Source organism: Xenopus laevis, chromosome 8L (genome assembly GCF_017654675.1).
Source record: "Xenopus laevis strain J_2021 chromosome 8L, Xenopus_laevis_v10.1, whole genome shotgun sequence".
Lineage (NCBI taxonomy): Eukaryota > Metazoa > Chordata > Amphibia > Anura > Pipidae > Xenopus > Xenopus laevis.
The window spans coordinates 14,789,671-14,817,590 of NC_054385.1; the positions used below are offsets into that span (position 1 = coordinate 14,789,671).

General features: G+C 40.8%; 2 protein-coding genes and 2 long non-coding RNA genes across 9 annotated transcripts in view; 1 reads left to right on the top strand and 3 right to left on the bottom strand.

Moving 5' to 3' along the window:
* ribc1.L (RIB43A domain with coiled-coils 1 L homeolog) overlaps window positions 1-27,920 on the top strand; it is a 73,953-nt gene that overhangs the window by 5,894 nt on the left and 40,139 nt on the right. For 2 of the 6 annotated variants that reach the window (XM_041572152.1, XM_041572153.1), the window contains exons 1-2: window positions 5,757-6,044; window positions 7,520-7,648. The exons of 1 other annotated variant lie outside the window; for it this stretch is intronic. In XM_041572152.1, coding sequence (XP_041428086.1) covers window positions 7,616-7,648 — 33 coding nt within the window. In that variant the 5' untranslated portion in view covers window positions 5,757-6,044; window positions 7,520-7,615. Of the gene's footprint in view, window positions 1-5,753; window positions 6,045-7,519; window positions 7,649-12,362; window positions 12,514-27,920 lie in introns of those variants that run through there. 3 more of the 6 variants (XM_041572157.1, XM_041572155.1, XM_041572156.1) reach the window with 3 other exon arrangements.
* Window positions 2,988-4,061, bottom strand: LOC121397133. The gene is made up of 3 exons (XR_005963485.1): window positions 3,985-4,061; window positions 3,347-3,488; window positions 2,988-3,054 (listed from the first exon to the last, which is right to left on the bottom strand). It is a non-coding gene; the product is annotated as an uncharacterized LOC121397133 (long non-coding RNA).
* LOC121397076 (probable serine/threonine-protein kinase DDB_G0277449) lies at window positions 4,212-7,254 on the bottom strand. Its single transcript, XM_041573003.1, has 7 exons — window positions 6,998-7,254; window positions 5,942-6,031; window positions 5,779-5,854; window positions 5,493-5,584; window positions 5,060-5,238; window positions 4,349-4,412; window positions 4,212-4,233 (listed from the first exon to the last, which is right to left on the bottom strand). The coding sequence occupies exons 1-7, from the start codon at window positions 7,252-7,254 to the stop codon at window positions 4,212-4,214; spliced, it is 780 nt and encodes a 259-aa protein (XP_041428937.1).
* On the bottom strand, window positions 7,313-11,158 carry LOC121397135. The gene is made up of 3 exons (XR_005963487.1): window positions 9,558-11,158; window positions 8,205-8,253; window positions 7,313-7,429 (listed from the first exon to the last, which is right to left on the bottom strand). It is a non-coding gene; the product is annotated as an uncharacterized LOC121397135 (long non-coding RNA).

Genomic DNA, 27,920 nt, shown 5'->3' on the forward strand with positions numbered 1-27,920 from the left:
ACTGATTCAGGGAGAGAATTCAACATCTTCACAGCTCTCATGCTGATATATAGAGATAAATTCGCTTGTTCAGGACAGTGGAGATCCGTTGATGGCTGGAGGGCTCCCTAGGTTTTCCAACAGTTTGTGCAGGAGACAGAGGAAGGGAAGAAGCACACAAGTTCAGCTAGGCAATGCCTTCAGCACATTTATTTGCAGAAGTATTGAACGCACAAGCTTTCGGGGTCCAACCCCTTCCTCGGGTGCAAGGGAGGGAGGGGATGGACCCCGAGTGCGTTCAATTCTTCTGCAAATAAATGTGCTAAAGGCATTGCCTAGCTGAACTGGTGTGCTTCTTGCCTAATTGGAATCTGTTGCCGTGTTGGGCTTGGAAGCGGCCTAGGATATGATTGCACCGAGCAACATGAAGTAAGTGGTGTGCGGCAAATCTAAAAGAGTTGCGGAGACAGAGGAAGGCCATATGGCATTTGGTAGTGGCTCTGCTAACATTGATTTCCTTTTAATGAATAAACTCAGTTTTTCAGAAAACACTTGCATATTCTATTAATTTGGCACAGTTTACCCTGGGGTTGTTATATCCTACAGACTTGTAGCAATCAGTCCTACCCTCTCTTTACCCACACAGGGAGCCCACCTTCCCCTTTACCCACACAGGGAACTGACCCTCCCTTTTACCCACACAGGGAGTCCACCCTCCCTTTTACCCACACAGGCAGTCCACCCACCCCTTTACCCACACAAGCAGCCCATCCCCCATTACCCACACAGGCAACCCCGCCCACCTCTTTACCACACAGGTAGCCCGCCCATCCATTTACCCACACAGGTAGAATGCCCACCCCTTTTCCCGGAATTCACTAAATTTTGGGATTATTGCATAGATTAGGATATATTCTGGACTTCTCGCATTGATTTATATACAACCTCGTCAGATATGAGATGCCGGATTTTCGGATTCAGACTTTTTCCATCCGGGTATAAAAAATCCTGAAAATTTTGATTCTTTTTTTTTACTAAAAATTCAGATTTTATAGTAAAAAAAAACTTTTTTCCCCAAGTTTTTTTTAACCCCTAAGTGTTTTTTCATTCATTCTCACCCTCCCACCTCTTATGAGTTACCCCTAGCTTTATACCCAGAATAAAGACTCCGCAGACTGATGGTTAAATCTGTGAAACGCACAGCTTTATTAATAATTATTATAGGATAAATAGGGCTATTTGATCCAGAGGAAGGCAAAAACCCTTTGTGAGGGAAAAATTCCTTCCTGACTCCTTAACGGCAATCGGATTTGCTCCCAGGATCAATTTGCCATATTTAATCAAGAGAAAGAGGGTAAGGGAAACAGATGGTAATATGGCAGCATACACATGAGCGCCTTTAGGCTGCTAGGTGAACTCTGCATTCCATTTCTTTGGTCCCTTGCAGCCTGCAGACCCGGCTTTTGCAGTCTGAGGGATGGAGAGAAAAGAAATGAAGGGTCTACCATGTGGCTTAAGGGGGCTTCTGTCTATGAAACCATATTTAAGATGGGAAGGGAGGGACTGCTGGTGGAATTACAGTGGCAGGAAGGGAAACAAAAAGCAATAAGGCTACGTAAACATGAGCACCGTTTAGCAGCTAGATGAATGCTGCATTCCAATCCATTCCATTGAACCCAGGCAGCCTGCACACCCCGGCATTTGCACACTGAGGGATGGAGTTGAAAGGAATGCAGAGTCTACCGAGTGGCTAAATGGTGCTCCAGTTTATGATACTATATAAGAGGGACAACTGCTGGTGGAATTGGAATGAAGGAAAAGAAAAAGAAAGCAATATGGCAGCATACGCATGAGCGCCATTAAGCTGCTAGGTGAATGCTGCATTCCATTCCATTCCATTGGAGAACTGGCAGCCCAGACAGCTTGCAGACCCGGCTTCTGCACACTGAGGGATTGAGTGAAATGGAATGCAGGGACTACCGAGTGGCTTAGGTGCATCTGCCCATGAAACCATATTTTAGGTGGAAAGGGAGGCACCGCAGGTGGAATTACGGTAAGCAATATGGCAGCTTAAACATGAGCACCGTTAAGCAGCTCGGTGAATGCTGCATTCCGTTTCATTCCATTGGAGCCCCAGCAGCCTGCAGACCCGGCTTCTGCACACTTGGGGGATGGAGTGAAAAGGAATGCAGGGTTTACCGAGTGGCTTAAGTGCGCTCCTGTTTATGATGCTATATTTTAGTAGGAAGGGAGGGCACCGCCGGTGGAGCTACGGTAGAGGAGATGGGGCACCGCTGGTGGAGCTATGTGAAGGAGGAGGGGTACCGCTAATTGCTCTGGGATGGAAGAGAAACAGAAAGCAAGATGACCTGATGTTGCCGTTTTTTCATGTGTCCCCAATCTTCTGTCAACGGCGGGTTGATGGCAATGATCTTTGCGTTGCAGGATGATCACGCAGCTCTATATTGCGGAATAATCGAAGCTCCCAAAGGCATCGGCGATCTCTTTCTTATTGCCAAGCAACCCTCGGAGGGAGGTGTTAGAAGTAGATGTTTCATAACAGGGGTCCATCGTCGGAAAGTCCAACATCCTCCGGTATGAATGGGGGCTGCAATTTTCTCTGTACCAAAGCCAGCCAGTCAATGCCTGGTTAATAGACAATATAAAACATTCTTTATTAATTCTTTGTCCATCTGTACCTTTAGTTCATTTTGTAGCTAGCAAAAATTGACTGAAGTAACTTACTCGAAAGAAATGATGAAACATTAGTTCACCTGCATCTTCCTCGCTGGAGCCCAGCCGCATCCATGGGTCCCAACTGGTAAAAGCTAAAGAAAAAGAGAGAAACATTAGTAGATCAGCTTTGTTGCAGTGCTGTGTGCCAGTTAATGGCTATAAAGGCTTAATACTGTTAGACTGCACAAATAGGATAGTGCTACCTATTCATGAATCACTGGTTAAACCACACCATGCACCCTTAACTTGCTGTGTAACTTACCCCTGATATTAAATAGCTGCATCCTCAGCCAGGAACTTTGGGCAGACGACGCCAATAGATGGTCTCATCCATGGTAGCTGCAATGTGAAACATAAGAAAGATCTGTTATTATAGATTAAAGAACTAATCAGGTGTAACTGACCAAGAAGACTACAAAACCTGTTGCTATATATACATTAAGGGGCTTTTATTAAAGATAGCTTTGAGTATATCGTGAAATATTTATATTCCCTACACACGTGATCAATTCTGCAATACAAACAACTGATTACTCTATGGCCATACGGAGCTAAAATAGTTGATGTTTGATGTTTTTCCAACTTAATGTACATTCACCTATTCAGTGCACTTATTGAGCTTTGTACTTACGTCCCCGACTAGCATCTCGAAGATCACGATGCCCAGAGACCACCAATCTGCAGATCTTGAATACGGCAGCCTGGAGAGGACTTCGGAGCCATGTAGTCATAGGTTCCAGTCAGGCTGCGTGTTCTGTCCCCATAGCCAATTCCTGCAAAAAACAGTAACTGTAAGTAAACTGGAAACCAGTGGGGCTTATTTATCAGTAGCGGCTCAGACTCAAAGTACAAGAAAGGAACAGTTCAGTTTGTTTTCTTTTCATCCTGAGCTGCATGATCAGCAAACAAACTGAACAGTTAGGTCCCATGTGGCCCCCCTTTCTAACTGACTAACAGGTTAGAGAGATGCAAAAATATAAGGTTTTTATTACATTAGACGTCTTTCTATAGATTACATTCTAGGGTAACTCCGATCTATGTTCTCACTAAATATTAAGTGATACAAATCAATTGCCTAACAATTGGCACCCTCTAGTAATTCACCTTTCCTTCTCCTTTAATCTGATCTGCTAAAGCATAACTCTTTAGGTGAATTTCACTCTTGCGTTCTCATAATATGAAACTACAAATGTCAGTCACTTAGTGAGTCTCAAAAACATAACACGAAGCGCAACCCTTTTTGACATGTAAGTTTATGAGAAACCTTACCGTCTTTGCATAGTCCGAAATCAGCCAGTTTGATGTACCCGTTGCTGTCTAAGAGCAGGTTTCCGGCTTGAGATCTCTGTTAATACAACGGCAAATGTTAGAAAAGTACAAGTTCACTGGCACACAAAAGGGGAAATAATTAGTGATTATATAGTGAATAACAACCTTTTTTAAACTTAAGTCACTGAGGAGATTCTTGACCATATAAAGGCACAAGGCTGAAGTTGTCATGCTCTTGTGGAGCAAGCTCTATAGGGGACATTAATCGTGGCTTCTTAAAAGTTTAGCATAATATTCTCTTATATTTTATATTGCAAATGTTTTCATATATTTAAAAAAAGTATTGATATATATCTATACTTACCGGTGTATGATACCATTTTCGTGCAAATAGGAGATGGCCAGCACTGTGCACGCAGCATAGAAACCTGCAAAGAGAAAATGACTCCCATCAGTAGGTTATTGAATACATAGCCATTTATTTGTTAGTGTAGCACAGGGTGGTGATATCTCAGTCTAAATATTACAGGCTCGCTGTGATTTAAGAGACCCCACTGACTATAATGGTAAGTTGTGTATGCAGCTCCGAACTTATTAAAAATTTCTTATGTATTTCTAAATAAAGCCTCTTGCATTTGTGTAATATGGCTGCTTCCTTCGATAAACAAGGAGCCAGATCCATATGCCTATTTATGGGTTTTCAAACTTGTGTAGTTTTCCTCAGCACGTCCCTTGAGTTCCTTATCCTGTGCGCTCACCCTCTCAGGTCACACAGTAAAGGCCAGAAATTGATCAATTCCTACAAACGAAGTAAGCCACAACAACCACAGAACTGTGCTGCTACTTTTATTACTATGACATGTTTCGGATCACATGGACCCTTTCTCAAGTGTGTGACTTGAGAAAGACACACTTGTGAAAGGGTCCCATGTGATCCGAAACATTGTGGTGGAACAAAGAGTAGCAGCCACAGTTCTGTGGTTGTTGTGGCCTGCTATTTTATGGTTTAGTTTGTATGAATGGTATTATATTTAAATAGCGCCACATGACACTAGGTAAAAGGTTCCATTATTACGTACGTAGTCCTCCGTTGTCCAAATTTTACGTTCCCTCTCCAGGAGAGTCCTTAAGCAGCCTCCAGCGACATACTCCATGAGGAAGAAGAGATGGTGGTCTGACTGGAAGGTGGCATGTAGATCCACGGTGAAGGGGTGGACAGCTGCTGTGAGAGCGACCCGTTTCTCGACCAAAATCCTGAATATTAAAAGCATTCATTATCAAAACAAGCCAGTAGAGAAAGTGTCATTCTGCCCATAGGAGCCACATTATTGTCTTAGATTATTTAGTATAGTACTAATGGGAGATGTTAGTGGAAGTCCCAAGACACCATAACTAGTTAGGCATTGCTTGCATTATCAGGGTAATATCAGAGCGCTACAGCTGTTTGAAAGGGACATGGGTAAGTAATAAAGCCAAACTAGCCAAGTTGATCATTCCCATAAACTGACCTTTCAACATCCCTTAAGGTGGTGATCTTCTGTTTTTTTAGGATCTTCAGGGCATACGATCTTTTTGATGCCGTGTGTTGCACATGGAGAACCTGGAATGAGAGAATATATTGAGGGAATTTTAAAGAAACACAGGAAGATACATGCAGAACCTCCAAACCCCTTGCAGAGAGCTCCAAGAATCCATCTTGCTCCCAGCATTGCAAGGTAACAGAACTAACTGTTTAGCCAGTGTTCTTGCATGTGCCCAATAGTCATCCTAATAATGGATTTAGTTAAATATTACCTTCCCAAATCCGCCCTCGCCTAGGAAACCTCGTTGGGTGAAGTCTTGCAGAGTGCAGTTGGTCAAATGCAAAACTCTGAAAAAGAATTGCAGAATTGAACTCATTGTTATTTCAAATGAAATGTTGATAGTATCATCAGTTGCAGGTTGTACTGTATCTTACTCTGGTTCCGTCGTCACAGCCGGTGGAAAGTCTTCTGCTGTGTTTTCTGGATGAGTTGAGCCGATGTTCACTTCATCCGCAGACATCTCACTATAGGGAAAATGTAAGTTTGTTATTATGCTTGTGTTTTACTAACATGGGAAGCTAAGAGCTGTATATGTACATAGACATTGGAGTTCAGCCCTTTCAGAGGCAGAGAATGATTTGCCAGCACAGTACAGGGTGAATTCAGGTGCCATGTCTGTATCTGGAGTATTACACCTCCACCAAAAGAACTACAATAGCCGTATACAGGGCCTCCTTCAGAAATCACCGGGGCCTGTCCGGCAAAATTTTCTGGGCCCACCTGCCCCCAAGCCCCACCCCATATTTTGCCCACCCCACAGAAAAAAAGCCAAACAAACATCAGAGCTGAAACAGTAACCCCCCCCCCAGTTATAAAAGCCATTGGTGATCAGGGGCCCCCCTCCTGCAAGTAAAAAATATTGATTGCCTGCTCCCCCCAAGTTATAAAAAGCCACTGGTGGCCAGGACCCTCCTTTAAGTAAAAAAAAAAACATTGGTGGCAGCCCACCCAAAATGTATTTTTTTTTGCCAGGGTTCCCCATAAGTTTGGCTCTTAAGGGGGTCTCAGTCATGCTTCACTTACTTGATTGCCGGGTCCCCCCCCCCGTCAGCATTCTGCAAAGTTTCTAAGAAAGGACGGGAGCTCCAGTTTCAGCATTATTTCTGTCCTATTCAGATCTCTGTGCCCTCATTGGTCGATTAAGTTAAGTCCCGGTGAAACTACATTGGGATTGGTTAGGCTGGAGGGGAAGATTCTACTTTACCCATCCAATCCCTGTACAGCTTTACCGGGACTTAAACTTAAACAACCAACGAGGGCACACCAGAGCCCCAGTCCTCTATTATAAACATTGCAGCAGGCTGTCCCCCCAACACTCAAAAAAAACTTCAGGGCTCGGGACAACTGCCCCCCCCCCTGTGCCCCCCTGATGGCGGCCCTGGCCATATACAGAGAATACAGTTCATAATAAGCCGAACTCTGCATCTTACCTGCCCTCAGTGACAGCCAGTGGCAGTGCTGGTGCTGGATCTTGTGCCGTGGTGTCCCTCTCACTTGTGGTGGCTGGTTCTTCCGGTGTCAAGGCAACTGCTGGTGACTCATCCCTAACACAGGAATCCTCTGGGGCATTTGTTGGTGGGTCATGGGGAGAACCTGGGTGAATCTCAGGGTCCTTCTGTGCAATTGCCACATTCAGGTTTTGAAGGGTGGCATAAAGAATTTTCAGCTTTTTCCCCGACTCCTTCATAAACTTCCTCAGACGGACTAAGGTCTCCTTGTCTGAGTCACTCTGTAGAGCTTTCAGCGCCCGCTGCAATGCGCATCTCCTTCTTTATTTCTCCCATTACCTGCTCTTTATTGGCCAATAGATGTAACCTTGGCTGCATATCACAAAGTTTTGGAGACAAAACCTCATGATTGTCCTGTAGAAAGGAGAAAAAGTTATGGAAACAATAGTTGGTTATTGCCTGCCTAAATTACTGTAATTTACACTTTTTTTCTTTCAATTCTAGAATCACTAAAACTGTTGGCCAAGCCCTCCAGCTCCAGTGAGGAGCAAATCTGCTGGTGTCAGTAGCTGCTACTTCTCAATCTCTCTCTGCGCTGAAATGTCACCAGGCTCAAGATTTTATTCTCCACTGGTAAGTCCATATTCCAATTCTAATCTACATCATGGCATTGCTATTTGTTTGATGTTTATACAGGTATGGGGACCTGTTATCCAGAATGCTCAGGACTTGGGGTTTTCCGGATAACAGATTTTCTGTAGTTTGGGTCTTCATGCCTTAAGTCTACTAGAAATTCATTTAACCATTAAATAACCCCAACAGGCTGGTTTTGCTTCAAATAAGGATTAATTATATCTTAGTTGGGATCAAGTACAAGATAATGTTTTATTATTACAGAGAAAAAGGACATCATTTTTAACAATTTGGATTATTTGGATAAAATGGAGTCTATGGGAGAGTACAGGTATGGGATCTTTTATCTGGAATGCTTAGGTCCTGGACCGTAATTCTCTGTTCTAGCTCCCTCAAACAGGAACCTTGGCTTCCCATTTTATTCCAGATTCGCTTTATTTTTCCCTAACATTGTGCTATGGAATATATTGCTACTTTAAACAATAAATACTAATCATCTCCTCCGGACTGAGGCCATTGCACTCTTCAGTAACATGTTATATCCCATTAGCCTTACCGGATTGGTAGCACGAATGCAGGAATTCCGGACACCCATCTTGAGACTCCTGTAATGGGAAATAAACATTGTCAGTGCTGGTATGGGATAAGAGGTCATTTTTATCTTTCTCAATAGAAATCCTCTTCACCAAATTGCATATTGGAATGAAGTTGTTATATTATATTGCCCCAACTCATACAATTCCAACATAGCTAAACATGGGAGGTTTAAGCAACTATCCCTACCAAAATATCGACAATGAAGGCAGGTTACCGGATACTCTTTTAATCCCAAAGAAAGCCTGGTCTGCCACGTTTAAATGTCTGGGTCACCCTTTCTTCCCATATGCCCCTATCGGGAAACCCCTTTCTCCCCCACGCGTCAAGAATCTCCCTCATTTTCTGTCTGGCTGATGTTGGGCATTAAAAAAACTGGCAGATTTTGTCTGTAATGCACAATTCACCACCCACCAGGAATTACCAAAAGAAAAGACCAAAGAAATATGGGAACAATCTTCAATTTCATAATAGTAGGAGATGTAAGCTCCAGTAAAGGTGTTGCTAAACAGAGAGCAGTCCCCCGATATATTTCTGTAGCTCACTAAATGTATGAAGATATCACTCAGGGCAGGAGTTATTTTGATGGCTTGTGTTCTGTACACTGAATTGGACACCCTGTGTTTAAATAAACTTCCTTAATGGGAAGAAAGTGTCTTCCCGCAAGCTTATAACTAGAATAAACTCATTCCATGGTGATCTTAATTGTAAATCTCCCCTATGGGAATGCTCACTTGTGTTTTATCCTGATACCTTGTGCTACTGTCAGTCATCTATCTCTTTTATTCTTCACTAATCACTCAATGACAATATTTGTGTTTTATTTGGTTGTGAAAATCAGTAAACTTGAACCTTTACTAAAGGGGGTTTAACATACAAACCAATTTATACGTCTCTTCTATGACAACAGTTATTTTATTTACTAAACCATAAGTTCTTAAGTCAAACTATATACTATATGAGCATCATGTAATTGTCTGGTGTTTATGAACTACAACTCTCATCTGCCAGAATTTGTAGCCATCAAAGAAATCCAATGCTCTCTGAAAATCAATATAGCCATGTATAGCAGGCATTTCTTTCTATCTATAAAATATATATATATATATATATATATACAGTCTACATCAGCTGACAGGAATTGGGACACTGGTGTAAGGGCAGGTAAGAAGTAGGTGCGCTTCAGTTTTTGGAGAAAACAAGTACAGGCCTGGGAAAGAGATGTGGGACCTTACAAATTGCCCCTCCCCCTTAATTAGGGCAGGTTTGCTGTAAAATAAATCATAAACTGTATGAATTGTATTTGCAGGATTACCTCTTAAAAGAAGCTCAGATGTCAGATCTTCAAAAATAAAAAGCAAAAAAAAAATACCAAAACGCCTTAGGTGTTTTTGGCTTTTGGCTTAAATAGAGGGGCCGGCACAAGGCCGGGGGACCCCAGAGGGTCTCCCTCTTTAGACGCTGGCTCTCCTTATATGTGTTCAGAAAAGAATGTTAAAATCTGAACTAAGGAGAAGCCAGGAAAAAACACAGTCCAAAAAGAGCTGGTAATTTGCCAAAAAAGTAGCAATCCGTCCACTGTAGCAATCTGTATAGGGAAGAGAATAAATTGACAAATTAGTTTCAAGGATAATGCTTTTAACACTTAACTTAATATTTCCTATAAAATATAGAGGAAAGCAGAGATCTAAACGTGAGCTTTGTGTCACTCCCAGCGTTTACTGGCACTCAGTTTGTACAATGCAGTACCTCCCAGCAGCCAATCAGAAATGAGCATTGGTATAGAGAGTATGAATACATAGTACATAAGATCACTGGCCAGGTGCAGATTGCCCACCCCCTGCTATAGGAAACATTTACAGAATAGCAATTAAATCTGATTGGAATCAATACTGCCCTACCATGTACCCTGTTGCCCCCCACAGCCGGGACATTTGAAGGGAATGCACATGAGACATGAAAGGAAAAGACATTGCTATGTATTCCATTAAATTCATGTTAAGGTTGGTATATCAGAACAGGTTAGATACCCAGGGGCAGAGGGGCAAAACTGTAAGGAGCCTGTTAATACTGGTCATACAAATAAAGTATTTATAGTGAGGTACAGGGGTCCCCAAATGTCATCTGTTTATGGGCTTCAATTGGGAAAAAGTGTATATTTGCTGTCAGCCCCTCACCACTCTACCAACCAATGGACTAAACCAACTGTCAAACCCTGGGTCTGTGTCTCCCAACCAGCTCTAAGAGTAAAAGCATATCCAAAGCCCATTTTAGGGGTAAACTCTCCAAAATCTCTGAAATCAATGAGAGGAGCATCATCCGCTAGTCTTGGGGGTATCAAACATTTATCACCCCCCTTTTCACTAAAATAAGGATTATTTGGCAAAAAAATCTCTTATAGGGATAGTACATTCACCACTCTACCAACCAACGGACTAAACCAACTGTCAAACCCTGGGTCTGCATTTCCCAGCCAGCACTAAAAGTAAAGGCATTGTCCATTTGAGGGGGAAATTTAATAACATCAGTAACATAATCAATATCTGTTAGTCTGGCACAGGGGTCCCCAAATGTTATCTGTTTATGGGCTTCAATTGGGAAAAAGTGTATATTTGCTGTAAGCCCCTAAATCTCTTATAGGGATAGTACATTCACCAGTTTACCAACCAACGGACTAAACCAACTGTCAAACCCTGGGTCTGTGTCTCCCAACCAGCACTAATAGTAAAAGCATCTCCAATGCCCATTTTAGGGGGAAAATTCTCTAAAATCAGTAAGAGGAACAACATCCGCTAGTCTGGGGGCATCACGCAACTATTTCCCCCCTTTATTTGACTAAATTATGGGTTATTTGTCACAAAAATCTCTCACATTTACCTCTCACCACTCAACCAACGGACCAAACCAAATATCAAATCTCTGGGTGTAAAGTCACCTCTCATCTCTGCTCTTAAATCATGAGACTTATAAATAAATGTTATTGTGTAAAAGGAAGAAGCATTGCTATTTATTCCTCCTTATGGGGTTACTGTAGAAAACGTGTATATTTGCTGTCAGCCCTGCATAACTTCCAAATCCTGAGTCTGTGTCTCCCAACCAGTGCTAAGATTAAAGTCTTCTCCAAAGCCCATTTTAGGGGAAAAGTCTCTAAATTCACTAAAATCAGTGAGAGGATAAATATCTGTTAGTCTGGGGAGTGTTACCCAACTATTTCCCCTCTTTTTTCATTAAAATAAGCATTATTTGACAAAAAATATCTCCCAGAGGGAATATCCACTTACCAATCACTACGGTGTCAACCAACGGACTGAACCAACTGTCACAGTCCTAAGGTGAAGTCACCTCTGTTCCCTGCTCTTAAAGGGGAAGTGTACCCTGTAAGTAAGGTTCATAATAGTAAGTTGCATATGGCATTTATTTCCATTTAGATGTGCAGTACATGCATAGCTTATTACGTACACAGAGTATTTCTTTGTATGTGTGGCCTATTGAGTCAGTGCAGTTACTGTGCTGCCATAGATATCATATCATATCTGGATCACAGTGATAGAATCAGTGTTTGGGTGAAAGATGGCACATGAAGGAAGGTTCACAGAATTGCATTAAAGGTGATTTGGGAAGGGATAATGTCTGAGGAGGCCAAGATGCTTATATAAGTAGGACTGGTCCTTTTAAATTTGATATTTTGCCCAAGCCCTGTAACCAATAGAAAACAGTGATGCATTTGTGACCTTCACCTGTCCATATCCTGCATTTTTAATACCTTTAGTACCTATAAAATTGTTTTTTTTTCCTGTGATACAAATGTAGTTGCCTGTGATAACGTAGTTATCTCAATTTCTTCAATAGGCTGATTGCAATTTCAAACTCCACCATAAATGACTGTATTAAGCAGCAGTTGTCATTCTTTATTAATACAAGCCTCACCTGAAGGTCCATCCTCTGGCCAGGGCCTCCTTTAGCTCATGAAATGGGTACAGGAATAGGAAAATATTGGTGTATCCTGATTTCATTATATCATGGTTTCATAAATATGAAGGGAAGTGTGGGTCAATGTTTAGCCCAGCTCTCTGGTGGATCAGTCTAATCACACGTTCTCTTTCTTTTCTCTCTCATTTAGGAGTGTTTATGTGGGAATTGTTCAGCAAGAGTGAAATTCCATTTGAACACTTTTTCAACTCCGAGGCTGTGGATAAAATCTCAGCTGGACTGAGGCTCTTCAGACCCAAGATGTCTCCCGAAAGAGTGTACATGCTGATGAACAACTGCTGGTAAGAGGTACGAGGGATTAGGTTTATGTACACTTTTAAGTAGTAAGTAGCGTAATCGCAAAATAAAAGCCTGTTGTCCAATCACAATCTCCTCCACATGCTAAAGTAAGATGGCTGCATGGAAATAATATATGGGAGCCATTAATTCTGTCTCCATCTCTGGATCTTGGCATTATCTTTCCCAAGTACAAAAAATGTTTCCAACTGAACAATAGATATGTAAATACACATAATACATTTTTGTCTTTGATGAATTGGGGTTATGAGCTCTAACCAGTGACTAAAATATTCATTTTAGTAACAATTTACAAGATTTACAATGTTCCTTCCTCTTTTTGTTTTTAAAGTGACTCTTGTTAACTGGGGATATGGCATGGATATTTGTAATACAGCATTAGTACTACAAATTATTTACTAGCATCTATTGTAGTTGAAAACAGTGTTTGTTTATCCCTTTCTGTTCTTTAGCAAAGGTCGACTCTCCTCCAGGTCTGTTAATCAGCTAGTTTCATATAGAGTCAGGGATGCAGAGAATATATAGTGAATAAAGTAACCTCTATTGTAAAATATAAGGATATTACCAAGCAGTTCCAGGACCATATAAAAGCACATTTTTTGATGCAGGTCATGGAACTCGGAGGTGACTTCTAATATCCTCATATTTTACATCAGAGGGTACTTTATTATAATATACACATTTCATTGAGTCATATGACAGAAATGACATCACTAAGCTCAGTTTATAACTGATGACATCACTAAGCACCGCTTATAAGGATATCATTTCCAGGATATTGTGTATTATAAACAAATAATGACTTTAGTATAATAATAATAATATATATTTAAAAGTTGCTTAGAATTGCATTCTATTTTTATGCAAAAACAGGAGCAAGGATATCGGGACAGGCTTCAAAATCCCATTTTCCCAATTGGTCTCTGTAGGCTTGAAATATTATCTGATCGTTGTCCTTGAGACCTAGCGGGTGGGTCTAATCAGGCCAAGATCTCTTTGTTTAGCAACCTTTGCAAAGAACAGTTTAGCTGTATGGCCAGCTTTTGCCTTGTCCTTGTTGTAAGGACCTAAGAGAGTAGAAACTCCACCCTTCCCCATAACTATCCATACAATAGGTTGATAATGCACTTTAATAAGGGAGTACATGGCATTTACAAATTGGGTTACAAATTGGATTGTACCGGATCCAAAATGAGCTTTTTCAAGATTTGGATTCAGTCAGGAGCGTTGCGCCAATGAGGTGGGTTAAGAAACTAGGTGACAGCACCCCACAAGTTACTGGGGTGGCAAAAAGCTGCTCCTGGGAACTTGAAAGGTTTTGTTCACCTTTAAATTGACTTTTAGTATGATGTAGAGAGTGATATTCTGAGGCAAAATGCTTCATCTTTTATCATTTGTGGTTTTTGATTTATTTAGCTTTTATTCAGCAGCTCTCCAGTTTGCAAATTCAGCAATCTGGTTGCTAGGATCCAAATTACCCCAGCAACCATGCACTGATTTGAATATGAATAGGAGAGGCTTTAAAATAAAGATGAGTAATAAAAGTAGCAATAATAATACATTGATAGCCTTACAGAGCATTTGTTTTTTAGATGGGGTCAGTGACCCCCATTTGAAAGCTGGTAAGTGTCGGAAGAAGAAGGCAACTGATTAAATAATTATTGAAATTAAATAATGAAGAACTTGCCGGTCTATAACATACTAAAAGCTAATTTAAAGGAGAACTACTCCTTTAATAGCTGACTTTCAGGGTTTCAAGATGGAAATGCTAGTGTTGAGAGCAAAATTGCGCCCTCTGCACTGACAATGTGGATCCCCCTGGACCCTCTCTGGCACTCAAAAGGTTAGCACCAAGGATCAAGGTGGGGCAAGGATCGCCTCTGGATTCAGGTAAAGGAGAACCAAACCCTTTATTTTTAAATCCTCTACTCTGCATATACCCCCTCCCTGCCGCCCCCTAGCCTAGGTGTTACCTTAGCCTAGGTGTTTCCTTAATTTGGAGCTTTCTGGATAACGGATATATATATACTTTTTTTTACAATCATCTGACTGATGAGTTGAGTTTAGCAAATATCGTATTGGCCCTTCCGCCATAAATCAACTAGGCAAACAGATGCGATGAAAAAGGCTAGTCGTTTTCGCTGGACTCAAAACAAACTCTCCCTTTGTTTATGAGAACTAATCAACTCTGATCTTTCGTCCAGAGGAAATATAACATTTGCTGCTGATCTTCTTCCCGCTGTGGATGCAGAAATGATATTAAAAAATCCATGCAAGTTAAATTCGCTGTGGGTAACAGGTCTCCTCGTGGCTCAGCACTAATCTGGCTCAGAGGGAACTTCCAAACCTGAAATATAAACTCACGTAAAAAGTCATGACACAGGTGGGAGTGTCCGTGACATCAGGGGACGGGTTATGACGCGGCCGATCACCGTGTCAGTCAAGGGAATCCTACCCAGTTTTTTCCTTATTTGGAAAACTGGGGAGGAACTTTTGAACTGGGCAGCCCTTTAAAATACGGGGCAGTCCGGGTCAAAACCAGACAGGTGGCAACCCTATCTGCTAACCCCTGCAACCACAGGGTCTGCATCCTCTGCTATACCCTACAGTATACTTCTCTATAACCATTCACACTCACAACTACAGTTGTTCTATGTAATAATAATCCCTCCATTGCCTTAGCCCGTCCTTTAAAGGAGAACCAAACCCTTTTATATTAAAATCCCCTACCCTACATAGACCCCCTCCTAGGGTTGCCGCCTGTTTTGGAAAAAAATACCGGCCTAAAAAAAAAATACATTGGGGGCAAGTAACATTTTACTGGTCAGGCCGGTAAAATACTGGCCAGGTGACAACCCTACCCCTCCCTGCTCCCCCTCAGCCTAGGTGTTACCCTGGGTAAATGCCCCTAAATCTTTACTTACCCCTTGTTAGAGATTCAGAGTGTTCATGGGTACCATCTTTTTCTCTACGGTAATCTTGGTTGGCGCAAACTTCCAGTCCCGAACAACTGTGCATGTGACGAAAGCCACGGAAATTGCCGAAGCGCCGGAAGAAGACCGGAATATTACAGAAGAGAAGAAGATGGCGCCCGTGAATGCCCTGAATCTGCAATGAGGAGTAAGTAATGACTTAGGGGCATTTACCAAAGGTAACACCTAGGCTTCGGGGAGCAGGGAGAGGGTCTATGTAGGGTAGGGGGTAGGGGATTTTAATAAAAAAGGTTTGCTTCTCCTTTAAATCCTTTAGTGCTGCACATAAAGTCACCCTATTACTCCATAGAACCCCTTTTTTTTAAAGGGGTTTTTCACCTTCAACAAGTTGCTAGCTACGAATTGCCTTAGCAACCATGCACTGATTTGAATAAGAGACTGGAATATGAATAGGAGAGGCCTGAATAAAATGAATGAGTAATAAAAAAGTAGCAATAACAATAAACGTGTCGCATTGCAGAGCATTTGTTTTTTAGATGGGGACAATGACCCCCATTTGAAAGATGGAAAGTATAGTTTTGTTTAATTATTTGTCTCCTGACTTTTTCCAGACCAACGCTTTGTAAGGCTACAAATGTATTGCTATTGCTACTTTTTATTACTCATCTTTCTATTCAGGTCCTCTCCTATTCATATTCCAGTCTCTTATTCAAATCAGTTGTATGGTTGCTAGGTGAATTTGGACCCTAGCAACCAGATTGCTGAAATTGCAACTTGAGAACTGCTGAATGAAAAACTATAAATAACGCAACAATCACAAATAATAAAAAATGAAAACCAATTGCAGATTGTCTCAGAATATCACTCTCTACATCATACTGAATGAATCGGCATTCATTATTTGTTTTGTATAATTTGTAATTTATTAGCCAATCCTGCAGACTGCAGCCGAAAATGATACCTGGTTTTTGAGGATCAGCAACCAAAAACAGACTGACTGCACCCCTTCACATTTATTGTTATTATTTTGCTTGCTTTTTCATCCATTCGCTAATTATCTAGCCACAGAGCCCAGGTTGCTAGGGTATTTAACCACTAGCAACCAGATAACTCTTATATATATCCGAACAGCAAAAACATAGACCAAAAAAAAAAACAGTGATAATTTGAAAAACACAAATAAGAAATGAAGACCAATGGTAAGTTGTTACTTTTAAGATGAACAACCACTTTTGTTCCTCTCGTAAACTGAAATGAACATAAAAGCTGCAAGTTTAGGGTTCCTCTTGGTATTCTATCCGACCTCACAATGATGGATTTTGGTGCATCCCGGGTCGATTCAGTTCGTAAACAACCACTTTCACCGTGTTTTTACTTTTCTGATTTATTAAAACATTCGGTTGCCTTAATCATCATAAAGTAAGTGTAATAACCGAGCAGTGCCGGTCTTAGGCCGATTGGACCTATTGCGCCCAATCGGGCCCCGCGCCCATGGGGGCCCCGCACAGCCGCATCAAAGCAAGAGCAAGGATTTGCTGCCTTTCTCCCCTCACCAATGTTTCCAGATGCGCGCAGTAAACACTGACCCGACGAACTGCTCTGAAGCCCGCCCCCAGGGCAGTATCTGTTTTCTTTTTTTCTCTCTTCGCTGGCTGTGTAAATAGCAGCATACTAAGGGGGTTTGAGAGAGTGTGCGGCGACATGTGGGACTGGGAGAGGGAGCGTTTGTTACGTGCCCTGTGTGCCCTACGGGATAGATGACAGCAGCCAATTGCAGGCAGTGGCGAAAGGCGCCATTATACTTTGTTTGAACTCGGCTAACAGGCATGATGGACGGTAGACGATGGTGCTGCAGATTCATCCTCTCCCCCCCAGACTATCGGTTCAAAAAGAATGCTGGCCCAGTAAGGCTACAAATCACGTTTATTACACTGCCTTGTGAATTGTAACCCTTGCTAGCAAAAAATTGCATTTGTGCCATTCTTCTGTTATGCATTTTTCGATATTTATTCCTGAAATTGCCACTGTGCCACCTAAAGTGATTTTGGGGGGTATTTATACATGCAATTCTCACTGTGTTCATTCTGCTCTTAGTTCTGGGGTATTATACATGGAATTGCAAATGTGTTTATTCTGCTAAATGTTTTTTGGGTTTTATAAATCAAATTGCATCAGTGTCTTCTTTCTTAGAATGATGGGATTTGTGCTTTAGTAACAGCTAAATGAAATGTTGAACTATCTATAGATTCAATATTTCTCCCATAGGTATTCCCTGTACTAAGTAGTAGTAATATATCATAAAACTATGGCAGCATAGGTATTCCCCTGTACTAAGCACAATTCAGCAGGAACAGTCCCTAAGTTTGCTCATAGTCTGTACAGAGAGATCCCATAAAACTATGGCAGCATAGGTATTCCCTGTACTAAGCACAATTCAGCAGGAACAGTCCCTAAGTTTGCTCATAGTCTGTACAGAGAGGTCCGATAAAACTATGGCAGAATAGGTATTCCCCTGTACTAAGCACAATTCAGCAGGAACAGCCCCTAAGTTTGCTCATAGTCTGTACAGAGAGATCCCATAAAACTATGGCAGCATAGGTATTCCCTGTACTAAGCACAATTCAGCAGGAACAGCCCCTAAGTTTGCTCATAGTCTGTACAGAGAGATCCCATAAAACTATGGCAGCATAGGTATCCCCTGTACTAAGCACAATTCAGCAGGAACAGTCCCTAAGTTTGCTCATAGTCTGTACAGAGAGATCCCATAAAACTATGGCAGCCTAGGTATTCCCTGTACTAAGCACAATTCAGCAGGAACAGTCCCCTAAGTTTGCTCATAGTCTTTACAGAGAGATCCCAGAAAACTATGGCAGCATAGGTATTCCGTGTACTATTTACCATACATACAGACATACAATTTACCATACATATTTACCATACAATAGGAGGGTAGTTCTTTAAAAATGCACTCTTTGGTTGCATATACTGTGAAAATGAGTTCCTGTGCTATGTATGCAGTTGAACTCAATAAAAATAAATAAGTGAAATGTAGTAATTATGAATGGACAGAGAGAAAAACAGTTACTATTCGTCATTCAGCCCTGGAACTCTGTGCCAGATGGCAAAACTCCATTTAGGGGCCCCCACCAAAATAGTTCCAATTGGGCCCCGCAGTTGGTAAGACCGGCCCTGTAACCGAGTGCGAGGTGCAGCCTGCTTCCTTGTTAATCATTTATTGTAAAGTCTTGCGCTGAGAGGTGGAGGTGAATTAAAACAGTTTGAGGTGTATATTCACCAATTATACCTTTTATATGCCCCTCACTGTAATCCTAATTATTCCAATGCACATAATCTGTTTACCGAATGGAACAGGTTGCAAGAAATAATTGGGCTGCAGGACTTTTCTAGAGGAGCTAGTTAACTGAACTGGCCAACTACCTTATTTTGAAGCCATTCAACCAGCTATGATTTTGTTACTGTGTCGGACTGGGTCTTCTAGGGAACCTGAAACCCTTGGGCCCACACTTGCAGCAATAGTTCCAAATGTTAAAGGATTTTATAAGAGCCCCTGGTGGAAATTAGGGATGCAACAAATCTATAGATTCGGTTTGGGTTTCGGCCAGGATTCGCCCTTTTTCAGCGGGATTTGGATTCGGCCAAATCCTTCTGCCCGGCCGAACCAAATCCGAATCCAAATTTGCATATGCAAATGAGGGGAGGGAAATTGTGTGACTTTTTGTCACAAAACAAGGTAGTAAAAGTAGTTTTCCCCCTTCCCACCTCTAATTTGCATATGCAAATTAGGATTCAGATACGGTATTCGGCTGAATCTTTCGCAAAGGATTCGGGGGTTCGGCCGAATCCAAAATAGTAGATTTGGTGGCATCCCTAGTGGAAATAAGGACTGAATTCTCCTTAGATTTAGGGGTTCCTTTTGTATTCTGGTAGGCCATTGTAACCCTATTTTGTTGAATGATTTTGCTTCATTTTAATCAAGCTTACTATGCAACAGTATTACCTTAATGCCAAAATGACTCCACATGCTGCTGGCCCGTTTGTTTATCTGCTTGTCAATCTGACCAAATACATCTTTCCATACATCTGTGTACATCTGTTCCTTTATCCAGAAAGCTCTGAGTTACAGAAAGCCCATCTGCCATATACTCCATTATAATTAAAATAATCCAAATTTTGAAAAATGATTTCCTTTTTCTCTGTAATAATAAAACAGTACATTGTACTTGATTTAAACTGAGATATAATTAATCCTTATTGGAGGCAAAACCAGCCTATTGGGTTTATTTTATGTTTACATAATTTTCTAGTAGATTTATGGGGGAATGTAATAAAAGTCGGAAATAGAAAAACGATATGCTTCTGCCCGAACAAATTTTGCTTTGCGCGAATTTTAATATAGCTTTTGCGAACCTGGAAACTGTTTAGCGACCACTTCCAACAGTGGAAGACCGTTTGCGAATGTTATAGTTTGCGCCAATGTGAAGTCAATGTAATAAAACTTACTGAAAAAGTCGTTATGTTTGCTCCGAAAGATTGCGACACCTTCAAACACGCAATTAAAATTCGCAATGCGAAATTAAAATTCGCAAAGTAATAGTTTAAGAACAATATTACATTGCGAGATGTGGATTTTTATTCTTATTGGTGTGAATTGTTTTACTCTTTGCGATTTTTATTACATTCCCCCGTTAAAGTATGAAGAGCCAAATTACAGAAAGATGCGGTATCCGTTAAAAAACCCAGGTCCCGAGCATTCTGGATTAACAGGTCAGAAAATAATCTCATCAAACAAATCCTTCAATGTGTTAAAACTGAAAAAAAACAATAGATTATAACAATGGAAAAGGCATTGACCTGAAGGGCTACTTAAAAGGGTTGCTCACCTCTAAATTAACTTTTAGTATGATGTAGAGAGTGGTATTCTGAGACAATTTCCAATTGATTTTTTTTTTTTGTTACATTATTTAGCTTTTTATTCAGCAACTCTCCAGTTTGCAATTTTAGGAATCTAGTTGCTAGGGTCCGAATTACCCTAGCAACCACGCTTAGATTGGAACATGGGAATGGAATCTAAACAGAAAGAAATAATATAAAGTAGCAATAACCATACATGTGTAGCCTTACACAGCATTCGTTAAATGGGGTCACTAACCCCCATTTGGAAGCTGGAAAGAGTCAGAAGCAAAAGGCAAATAATTGAAATACTACAAAAAATAGTGATAACCAATTGAAAAGTTGCTTAGAATTGGTCATGCTATAACATAATAAAAATGATCAGAAAGGTTAACCACCCCTTTAACTAATATACAAAACTATATATCAAGATGCATATCTGAAGCCTGCAATCAAACTATGTAGAGTCTGGGAGCAGGGCCAACAACTATCAGAGCATAAAAAGGATATACTGACCAGCACTTTCTTATTGAGAAAATAAATTGTGTTCTTTATTCCTCCATCTCACTGGGATTGTTGGGTCATATATTAGGACCATTTTATGTTCTGCACCTCCAGACTACATAACAGGTTAAATAATGTGCCAGTTCCTATGCCCTGTGTGTTGTAGGAATTTATTGGTTTTGATTTCGGGTGGCTTAGACAAGCTTTCATTAACATTCTCCTGCATGTATGTTCCCCCCTTTCTCATTTCTCTTAGTATTTTGGGGGGCTCGGTGCTTCTTCAGTTCGAGAACTGCCTTCCCCATTTCCATTTAATCTTTGATTTTTTGTGAAATGAAGACATCGTGCCAGACTATAGTTGCAGTAAAGATCTGATCTCTAGATCCTACTTCTGTAGAGTAACATATTTCAGGGCTACAGCACCTCCTGCCTGTGTTTCAGTGCAAGGTATCTTGTCTTGACCATTCATAGGCAGATTTGGGCTGATAGAAATACACAAAAAGAAATGCATAGAAACTGTGGGGCAAATTCACTAACCTCCGAAAAATCACCAGCGACGGCTTCGCTCACAGCGCAACACTTCACAAGGTGTAGATTCGCCAGGACAACGATAATTCATTAAATCTGAAGTTGCCTCCAGGGCGTGAACGCTGGCGAAGTTGTGCTAACGTTACTGCGCCAAGTGAAGCGAAGTTGCGCTAGCGTTGGCTAATTTGCATATGGCGGGAATATGGACGTATATGTTGCAGCAAATACATTACACAAGCCTGGGAAACCTTAATAAAATAAAGTTGTTATATTGCCCTACACATGAGCCCAGTGTATAGTTTATGTGCCATATGTTAGGAATTGTAGGGGGGAAGCCAGTTACCCCAAAAAAAAATTATGCTCTTTTGCAGCCTATCACCCTGAAAAAATGAAAAGTCGCCAGCGTTTTTTGGGACTTAGAAAAATTTTCAACAATTTTTTTAGGAAGTCCTATCTACTCTATTTCACTTGGCCTGGTCTGAGGTGCTGAAGGCAAGTCTGGCGCAAGAGGTAATGTTCAGTAAAATCCGCATCTTAGTGAATTTATGTAGTTACGTCCATTCGCCAGAGCGCAAATTTGCCAGGCGTTGGGGAGCGAAATATCGCTAGCGAAGTTACGCCGATGACCGTTAGTAAATTAGTGAAGTTCCGAAATGACGTCACACTGGCGAATTTTCACCAGCATTAGTCACTTTGCCCTTTAGTAAATTTGCCCCTGTGTGTTTGTGTGTACACACATTATATATATATATATATACAATATCATACAGAATAAGGTCCGCACTCTCAGGACTTAGAAAAATATAAAAGGTTTTTATTCACAAGGAGACTGACGTTTCGACCTCTTCAGAGGCCTTTCTCAATATACATAGACTGTATATATATATATATATATATATATATATATATATATATCTGCTTTATTTACATAGTGCAGCATGGAGCTACTTCATTCTGTTTGTCTTCATTTCATGGAATGCCCCATGTAATACTGAATATTCAGGCTGGTAAAAAAATGAAACGGCGCCCACAGTGACCTTAAATATAGCACTTGTGTTATTGCAGTAAAATTTTAATTTAATAATACATGTTATTGCCTCCCAATTACCACTCACTGCCCAACTTTATGCATTTTGGGGAAGTGATATCAAACATAAATGGATATTAGAAGTCACCTAGGAGTTCCACGATCATATAAAAGCCCAAGGCTCCAGACATCAAAACCCAACTTCTTTAGAATCTAAATCAGATATGTAACTTTGTTAACCTTCTCATTGTTTTAGCCACTTTGCTGAAATATCATTATTCCCTTGTGATGTAAAGTTCCTGCAACACAACCTGGTGTTGTCTGCTGTGTTGCTGAAGCCAAAACAAAAGTCTTATAAATAACTGACAAATATTATCTTGGCATACAATAAAAATTATATACATTCTACATATACATTTTATTTATTAAAATTATCCATTATTGCCTATATAAATGAACTGTTAGATCCTGTAATGTATATGACATTTATATTTACATGTTTCCTTTCCGCACTGATCCCCATCAGCTACAGGGGTTTGTTTCCCTATTGTGTCGCCCATTTCTGTAATCATTGGCCCATAACACTGATCCTGTTTCAAGTGATGCAATTATACTCTGATGGCTGATTGGCTGAAAGAAAATCAGCTAAGAGGGGTCATCCACCAACATAACCAAATAATACAAGTATTCCACATAATCCTAAAAATCAGCTTATACAAGTACAGGACCTGTTATACAGAATGCTCGGGACCTGGGTGTTTCCGGATAACTTATCTTTACGTAATTTAGATTGCCATACTTTAAGTCTACTAGAAAATCATGTAAACATTAAATAAACCCAATCAGCTGGTTTTACCTCCAATAAGAATTAATTGTATCTTAGTGTGGATCAAGTACAAGGTACTGTTTTATTATTACAAGGAAATCATTTTTATTTTCTGGATAATGGGTTTCCTGATAATGGATCCAATATAAATAGATAAAACATTTAATTTATACCATTTTCTTATTCTCCCCGGAGGAAAAGGAAATCAATTGTTTAAAATGTAGTCTATGGGAGATGACGATGATGTAATTCGGAACTTTCTGGATAATGGGTTTCACGATAAACACAGGGCCGGAACTAGGGGTAGGCAGAAGAGGCACCTGCCTAGGGCGCAATGAAAGGGGCGCTGGCAGAGTACCTGTCCTCTGCCTTACCCCTAGTCCATGTGCACTACTTTTCCCCTGCCTTCCTCACCCCCGGGCGCTCTCTCCCCTCCCTTCCAACACTCTCATCCTTCCCTTCCGACACTCCCCCCCCCCCCGTCCCTCCCTCCCCTTCTGCACATGCGTGTGAACCTTCCGATGCTCTCTCCCTTCCGACACTCTCTTCCCTCCGGCCCTCCCTTTCCTTTCTGCGCATGCGTGTGCACCTTCCAACGCTCCTTACTCTCCCTTCCGACACACTTTCCCCTCCGGCCCTCCCTCCTCTTCTGTGCATGCGCGTGCACCTTTCCGAAGCTCTCTTCCCTCCGGCCCTCCCTTTCTGCACGTGCGTGTGCATCTTCAGACGCTCTCTCTCCTCCCTTCCGACACTCTCTCCCTCCGGCCCTTCCTCCCCTTCTGCGTATGCGTGTGCAGTCACCGAGGGGAGCACAGTGCCCAGTTGGGTCACCTAAGGCACCCGGTTGGCTTGGCCCGGCACTTCGATAACGGATCCCATACCTGTAAAGTTACCACATTGTTAGTTTCCCTACTGGTTTTTGAACACTTCGGCAGTAGAAAATGATTTAAAGATCTATACAGCACAAGGGAATGATAATCATTCTGCAAAGTGGATAAAGCAATGAGAAGGATAACAAGTTACATTTCCAAGTTAGATTTCGAGTCGGCAACCTGGGTTTTGATCTCACACCAGCAGCTCTGACGGAAGACTCTTGGCTGAGCCAAGAAATGTAATATTTCTTGATTTAAAAGAGGAGTGACAGAGAACACGTCACTCAGTCAAGGGATGCTAGGGTGGAGAGGAGAAAGAGAGACAGCAGTTTGGCCTTTGAAGTCAATAAGGCTCATCTGAAAATCTCATATACTGACTTGATTGTCAGTTTTTCACTTAAAAAAAAAACAGTTAGTGTGTCTTGTCTGCCCCAGAGATGTAGCCAATTACACGTCAGCACTTTCTCCTGATTTACAAACTGATATATATATATTATCCACTTCCCAGAGTGTTAAGTTAACACATTCTGTCCTTTAACCATTGGGTTTGTATAGTCTTTACAATTTCTCCAGAGACTTTATTACAGGTATGGATCCGTTATCCAGAAAGCTACCGCTTATGGAAAGGCCTTCCTCACTAAAGTCAATATTTAAAGAGGAGTTCACCTTTCAGTTAACTTAATAAACTTAACTTAATATATCATAGAATGGTTAATTCTATACAACTTTCTATTGTCTTCATTATTTTTAAATTTTTCATAGTTTTGAATAATTTCCTTTCCCGACTTTCGAAATCAAGTTCACCGAACCCATCCTAAAAAACAATTGCCTCGTAGGCTACAGTAGTCTATCGCTTATCTTTTATTTCTCCTTGTTTCTATTCATCCTCCCATCTCTCACTTTCAGTTTCCTATTCAAATCTAGGCATGGTTGCTTAGAGTAATAGACCCTAGCAACCAAATTGCCTGAAAACTGAACCTGCTGTAATAAAAGCATAAATACAAATAATAAAACATCAAAAACAATTACAAGTTCTCAGAACCAGAGGCAGGCCTGGCTGCAGTCGGGGCGCCCAAGGGCAGCTTCCAGCCAATCCGCCTTGCCTCATCGCTGTCCCCATCGCCACAAGCACTGACATCAGCGCTGTGCGAATCTGTTACCTAGTCTTGCGCGCGCCCGGGTATCAGCGCTCGTCGCGCATGCCACAGGCCGGCATTGTTGCTCGCATGCGCATGTGCGCATGCAGCGCTCGCGTCCGTGATCAAACTGCTTTCACATATACAGAAGGGCCCTACTTAGGCGCAATTCTAGGCCTGTTTGGGTAGCAGAAGAGGTTAGCTTCCAGCGCCCCCCAATCGTTGCTGCCCTAGGCAGCTGCTCTTCTGCTATACCTATCCTGCCCTGCATCAGACCTCACTCTCGCTCCATACTAAATAATGGAAAAGGTGAAACGGCCTCTTAAGCAAATCATTTTAATTTAAAAAATTACCTTTTTTTTTAAATTTTTATCTTGATCCTAATGAATCTGCCATGAACCATATAGTGGCCCAAAACAACCCATTTGTTTTAATGTTCTCAATGATTTCTAGGCAGGCTTAAGGTATGGAAGATCCAAATTACGCAAAGACCCTTTACCTAGGAAACCCCAGTCCCAAGATTATGGTAATTAGTACATATAACTTACAATGATATGGTCAAGAACAGACCTTGTCATTAAAGGGTTGTTTACCTTCAATTAACTTTTATATGTTATAGATTAGCTAGTTCTAGGCAACCTTCAATTTGGCCTTTATTTTTACTATATAGTTTTATGAATTATTGCCTTTTTCTTCTTACTCTTCTAGAAATACCTTTCAAATGGGGTCACTGACCCCATCCGAAAAAACAAATGCTGCTTTTTATTACTCAACTTTATTCAGACCCTCTCATTATTCAGATTACAGTCATTATTAGATCAATGCATTGTGCTAGGGTAAGTGGATATAGCAAACCCGATTACTAGAAATTGCCAGAACATAACCCCCAAGATTTTCACTGTTCAAGTACCAATTTTTTTTCATCGCACGTCCATGTTATAGAAACATTTTCCACTTTCATAGTTATCTTTTTTATAGGTTCCCTATGACTTTCCAAGTATACCCCCTACATTAAAAATGTTTAATTCATTAACACTCGGTAGAATAATATGAGAAAAAAGCAATTATTTAGGGAAGTTTCTCTGCATTTTGAAGAAATTTGAGACTTTTTCTTGCAGGATTTGGCCTAAACCCTTAATATCTGGACTCTTGAAATCTTGTGACTGGAAAAGTGATATTCTGAGACAATATGCATTGGTTTCATTTTTTACTATTTGTGCGTTTTTGAGTATTTAGCTTTATATCGGAAGCTTGTGCAAGTTAGGCAATACTGGTTGCTAGTGTCTAATTACCCTAGTCAAACCATGCATTAATTGTAATAATAAGACACCTGGAATATGAAATAAAGAGGCCTGAAATAGATAAGCGTGATGAGGTAATAAAAAAAGTGAGCAATAAAAACTAAATTCGGGTAGCCTCTAACAGAGCATTTGTTGTTGACCCCCTCTTAGACAAACTGCAAAGATTCAGAGAAATTTAGAATTGGTAAACCAATTACCTTATTAACACAATAAACATAATGAAAGACCAATTAAAAAGTTGCTTAAAATTGCCATTCTATTACATACTTAAGAGATGATTTTTATGATGAGTTTTTATTTCTAAATACCACTTTTTTCACTGCAAATAATCACTCTATCATAAATAAAAACTAATTCCTGAACCAGCAAGGTATTTGTAAGTTAATATTGGGTGGTTAGGGGTTTGGCCATCTCAGGTCATTTTTGCCTGTCATGTTGCTTTTATAAAGATGAACTGCTTTCTGGCAGGTGTTGTTTCTCCTACTCAATGTAAATGAATGTATTGCAGTGGGGACCTGGATTTTACTATTTAGTTCCTGTTTTTAGAATCTACCAGCAGCTATCTGTGGTGAGGGAGTGTTATCTGGTTAACATTCCCATTGTCCATTGCAGACAGCAAGTAAAGATCACAGAAGTTTATCAGACATACACTTGCAGTGCGATAGATATAACGGTCCGGTCCTTGCGGGATGGTGACACGGAGGGATGCGAGCAGTTGGTTGCCTTCTTAACGATCCGCAGGGACTCCTGCCATGTTCACAAACTCGCCATATGACCTGTAGGAGACTTGAAGCTTTGGTCACTTTTCAACATTTCTCACACTTTTATGATAAAAATTCAATGCTATTCACATACTATACATTATTTGTATTGATGTTGGTTCAGGGAACTTTACAAATCTATTGTGTTTTCATGCAGAAACGAAATGATGTCGCTATATATATTTATATTAAGGAAACATCAGAAGCCTATATCTTATTACAGAAGTTGAATGACACCAACTTCGTAGGTTTATTTTGAAAGATTATGTGTGTCCTGACAAAAAATGATTTTCCTGGATTAACCCCAAAGACCCTCCCCAGGAAACATCCTTGCTAAAGGAAAGATTTAAATGTTCAAAAATTCTGTCTTGGCAATAAACTAACCAATGTTTTGCCAGTAAATATCTGTTCCCAAAAGATGCCCCAGTAGCTCCCCATCTTCTTTTCTGCGATTCCACACATACAAGCTCACCCAAAGGTGTTTGCCAGCTGTTTGAACAATAGACCAGGATCACCCCCCTCGTTGAAAAGCAATTCCGTTGTGCCAAGTTGGTGTGTTCTTCATGTTGTTTTGTGCGATATTGATCTCTCT

Bases quoted from the DNA above. Each gene is read 5' to 3' on its own strand.
- LOC121397076 (XM_041573003.1), bottom strand. From the start codon at position 7,254: ATGAAGGAGTCGGGGAAAAAGCTGAAAATTCTTTATGCCACCCTTCAA. The intron at 5,585-5,778 runs GTAATATTTAAC...CTCTCATTCCAG, and splicing joins GCGAGGGCGGATTTGGGAAG to GTTCTCCATGTGCAACACAC. The intron at 5,239-5,492 runs GTCAGTTTATGG...TTTAATATTCAG, and splicing joins ACCTTAAGGGATGTTGAAAG to GATTTTGGTCGAGAAACGGG.